The 4,315-nt window shown below is 59.5% G+C and overlaps 1 protein-coding gene across 2 annotated transcripts in view; it reads left to right on the top strand.

The window, feature by feature from the left end:
- EIPR1 (EARP complex and GARP complex interacting protein 1) overlaps nucleotides 1-4,315 on the top strand; it is a 64,540-nt gene that overhangs the window by 54,323 nt on the left and 5,902 nt on the right. For both annotated transcript variants that reach the window (XM_040241453.1, XM_040241463.1), the window contains one exon: nucleotides 2,340-2,476. In XM_040241453.1, the coding sequence (XP_040097387.1) occupies nucleotides 2,340-2,476 (137 nt within the window). The remainder of the gene's footprint in view (nucleotides 1-2,339; nucleotides 2,477-4,315) is intronic.

The raw sequence follows: 4,315 nt of genomic DNA on the forward strand, positions 1-4,315 counted from the left end.
GGGTCCTGCCCCCGCTCCACGCTGGGTCCTGCCCCCGCTCCACGCTGAGTCCTGACCCCGCTCTGTGCTGAGTCCTGCTCCTGGCCCAGGTCTCTGCCCAGTCCTGCCCCCGCTCCACGCTGTGGGGCTTGGTGATGGGGGTGCTGCTTGGGTCTCTGGAAACCTCACGCCGAGTCTCTCCTTGACCTGCCCCCGCCGGCTTGAGTCTCAGCGTCTGTTTGCTGGCGGCGCCTTCTTTGTTCTTGTGCTGCACCAGTGGCTCTTGTGAGAGGATTGGGGGAGCCTTTCATCACTCCTGGACCAGGAAGCGCTGAATATTTCCCTTTAATGCTGGAAGCAGATTACCATGTGCACTGCACCCTCTGGAGTTCTTGCTGAGTTCTGTCTCTGTGTCACCAGGAAACCAGAAAAAGTGATTGATTAACCTTACAACATGCACCATGCTGGCTGCCCCCAAGTAGCCCCTTAAAAAATTTATGGTGAGCTGTCTTTCAGGTTTTCATTAAAATCTGCCTCGCAGACTTCTCGGCACCCGTGGGCACGGTGCTCTGTGGCCCTGGCGGTTTCTGTGTTAGAGTGAGTGGTGGAGCGGGAGCCGGACTGGTTCTGTAGGGCGGCTGTGACCTCGGGCGGGCCCCCTGCCCTCTCTGTGGGGGTCTCCACTGCTGAGTCCATGTGGGGTCTTGTCGGTTTCCCATGCTCCCTGACAAGCGCCCCCGAGTTAGCGCCTCCCACTAGCCATTGTGTGACTTCTGTGGGGACCGTCAAGTCTGGTGCCTCAAGGCTGGTGAGGCTGCGGGCCAGGTGTCAGCGGGGCTGGGGTCTCATTGGAGAACTCTCGGATGTGCTTGGACAGAGGGCCTGGGCTCCTCGTGGACTGCTGGCCAGAGGCCACTCAGTGTGGGTGTGGGAGGCAGACAGTGCCGGTCAGTTTCGTGGCCTTTCCTTCCCTTGGAACCCTAAAGAGTCCGCGTAGAGGCAGCACAGGGAAATTGACTGGCGGTGACGTTTGTTGAGGGTTCGGCCTGGTGCTTGCTCCTGGTGATGGAGTGGGGCGCAGGGTGGGCACCCAGGAGGGCTCCCCATGAACCTGGACGGGTGGCCATTGGCGAGTTTCCTTAGAGATGAGACACTGTCCTGACCCTGCATGCCCCTGTCCGACACTCGGGGCACGGACTCCAGGCTTTCTGCCCTCGGGAGAGGAGCGCGTATGCCTGTGAGGACTAGCGCCGAGATGGGCTGGCACGAGTCCCGTCATCCAGAGTTGGTGGGTGGGAAAGTGGGTTTTGGGAGAAAGGTTTTCTGGGACAGGTTGAGACTGTCCAAGGAAGAGGTGAGGTGCCTCCAGCGGGTCAGTGCCTCCTGGGCGGTGAGCCCTGGTGCTGCGGTCACACCGTAAATGGGGCCCTGGCTCAGAGTCACTCTTAAAGCTGTCTCTGCTGTCAGACTTCTTAACCCGGCCAGGCTCCCGGGAGAGGAAGCAGGTGGTTCTCCCCAGGTTCCGGTCGAATCCCCTTGCACTGACCGTCTGCCTTGTGGGGCACGCCTGGTTGGGCTGAGTCTGGGCCTGATGAATTCCTGGGGCCTCCGTCCAGCACTGCAGTGGCCACCCCAGCCCCCTCTCAGAGGTTCTGCAGGGCAAGGCTGGTGTTCAGGGTTAAGTGAAGTGGGTCATGGGGGGGCGAGTGTCTGAGGGCCACAGACAAGCCTGGAGCCACCTGTGTTCATCCCCACCAAGTGACAGGCCTTTGTGCGGAAGATGGAGGGCGGGTGGGCAGCGGGATGGGGCGCCCGTCTCCCAGGCTCCCCCAGGGCCAGTGGTCTTCAGGGTCTCCACTGTTACCTACTGGGGTTAATTAACCCCCAAGTAGCAGAGCTGGAGACCCTCGAGGCCGGGCGGGGACTGAGCATGTGTGTGGTCAGGTCGTGGCCGTTGGCCCCTCGGCACCTGGGGCCGCCCGTGCGGACCCCTACTGCCTCGTCCTTGTCTTTGGAGGAGGCTGGTGCTTGGGCTGTTCCCTATCATTGCCTCAGACTTGAGCAGATCCTCTAATCACACACTGGCAAATCCTGTCTGAGAGAGGCTCTATTAATACCCTTGCTATTTTTTTTGCTGTGCTCCATTTTATAAATATATATATATATATATATATGTTTTTTGCAAATATGGTTCAAACATTCTTGCCTTTTAAGGGCAGAAAACAACGACAGAGCTTCCTAATTATTTTCAGTAGTTACCTTCAATGATATCCTGTACAAGATATCCTCTTAAACGTTCTGAACAGAGTTTGAATTACTTCTCTTTCCTTCTTCCTTTGAAAACATCCCCAAACCCACAGCTGGCCAGCTCAGCGTCGCTGGAAGGGAAAGGACAGCTGAAGTTCACGACGGGCCGCTGGAGCCCGCATCACAACTGCTCCCAGGTAGCCACGGCGAACGACACGGCCATCCGAGGCTGGGACACGAGGACCATGAGGTCAGTGGTGGCTGGGCCGGACTCGTGCCCGGAGCCCCGCCCGCCCCGCCCCGCCCCATCCTGGACTCGGGCGGGGGGGGGGTGTCAGCTCTGCTGGGGGCCACACGGCCGGGCTGTTGCGGTCTTGGTGTTGTAGGGAGTTGCACAGCCGCCTTCCTCCTCCGACCCCACCTTCAGTACACCACGGGCTGTGGGTCCGAGCCCCTTACCGTCGGTCTGGCTCCTCTGGGTGCTCTTCAGCAGCCACGGTCGCCCGTGGAGATCTGGGTCAGGCTTTTGCAGCAGCTCAGGCCCCAGATGGTGACCGCAGGCTCCCGGGCCCTGTGATGGGCAACTCCAAGGGGAGGGCTGCCGTGTCTCCGGGGCGCACGCCCGGAGGTGATCACACTTTGTCACCTAAGTCATTACACAGACAGCCCGCACTGCTAACGGAGCACAGAGAACAGCTTCTCTGCGCCAGGTGTGGTGTTGACGGGCAGAGGAGTGACGGGGTGCGCTCTGTTGTCATGGCAACGGGAGCACGGCAATCTTTCCTAAGATACAGTTTATCCCCTCAGCACACCGTAATTTATCACTAAGCTGCAGAGACGGAGGTCGGGAAATAATTCCTGTTGCCTTCAAGGGTGGGGGCACTGCCTTAAATCTCGGTCCGGGGCCCCCGAAAGTGCAGGGGTAATCCATAATCTGCGTGTGTGTCTGTGCCGGGCTGCGCTGGGTTTGCTCTGAGGTGCTGAAAGCTGTGGGCTTGGACTGTGGGGACTCAGGACCAGAGTGCCTGCCTCCAGGGCCCGTGGCCGTCTTTCCCTGTTCTCATCGTTCCTTGAAGGATGCGAAGGTTTTTGGGGTCTATATGAGAACCTCTAAGGCTAGCCTCACAGACCCCAAATCCAGGGCGTGGGGGGCGGTGCCCTTGCGGCCCCCTTGCCCGCTGTCCCTGGAGGGCATCCCTGGGTTGCTGGGCAGCGGGTGAGCCAGTCTCTCTCCTGCTCACAGCCTGTGCGCCTCCTCAGCCGGCTGCTTTCGGTGCTGCTCGGGGGTGCACGGGCCTTTTATGTTCAGGCCGCCGCGCCCAGAGCCGGCAGGAAAGCCTGAGTCAGCATTCCGCAGGCCCTAGGACCTCAGCAGGCTTGGTGTTATCCATTTTCCTGCTTCCCTCACAAGATCTTGAGGCTTGGGCTTCTTGTTTTAGGAAGAAATTACTAGGCTATTGGAAAGGTACAGGATGTAGAAATCAGTTCCTGATTTAAAAGTGGCTTTGGGCTGGAAAACGTGGCCTGGGAGAAAAGCTGGAAAGGACCAAAGTCGTTGCCCTGAGCAGGAGCATGGAGGTCTGGGGCGCCGCCCCCCGGGAGCTGCAGGGAGCACGTGGCCCAGCACCTGCAGGAGGGGACGCTCCCCCCGAGAAGCGCGCGGAGAGGGTGGAATGACAGGCACGTCACGGGGCTGTGATAGGCCTCGTCCATCCTGCTGGACGCAGGCCTTTTGTCCATAGCCTCTGTCCCACCTCAGGATGACCGCTTCTCTGCTTGGGGTGTGTGATGTGAGAGGGGGTCGCTGTAGAGACGGAACAGTGTGATTCCACACCCTGTGAGAGGCGGCTTAGAGCTGGGCGGTGGGGCATCAGTCAGGTCTGTGTGCGTGTGTGTGTGCACACCTGTGTGTGTGTGCCTGCTCTTCTGTGCACATGTGTGTGGGCATGTACACCTGTATGTGTGGGCACATGTACCCGTGTGGGTGCACACGTGTGTGCTGCGTGCATTGTGTGCACACCTGTGTGTATGTCCTCTGCACACGCGTGTGGGCATGTACACCTATATGTGTGGGCACGTGTACCCATGC

Source organism: Oryx dammah, unplaced genomic scaffold (assembly GCF_014754425.2).
Source record: "Oryx dammah isolate SB20612 unplaced genomic scaffold, SCBI_Odam_1.1 HiC_scaffold_1, whole genome shotgun sequence".
Classification (NCBI taxonomy): domain Eukaryota; kingdom Metazoa; phylum Chordata; class Mammalia; order Artiodactyla; family Bovidae; genus Oryx; species Oryx dammah.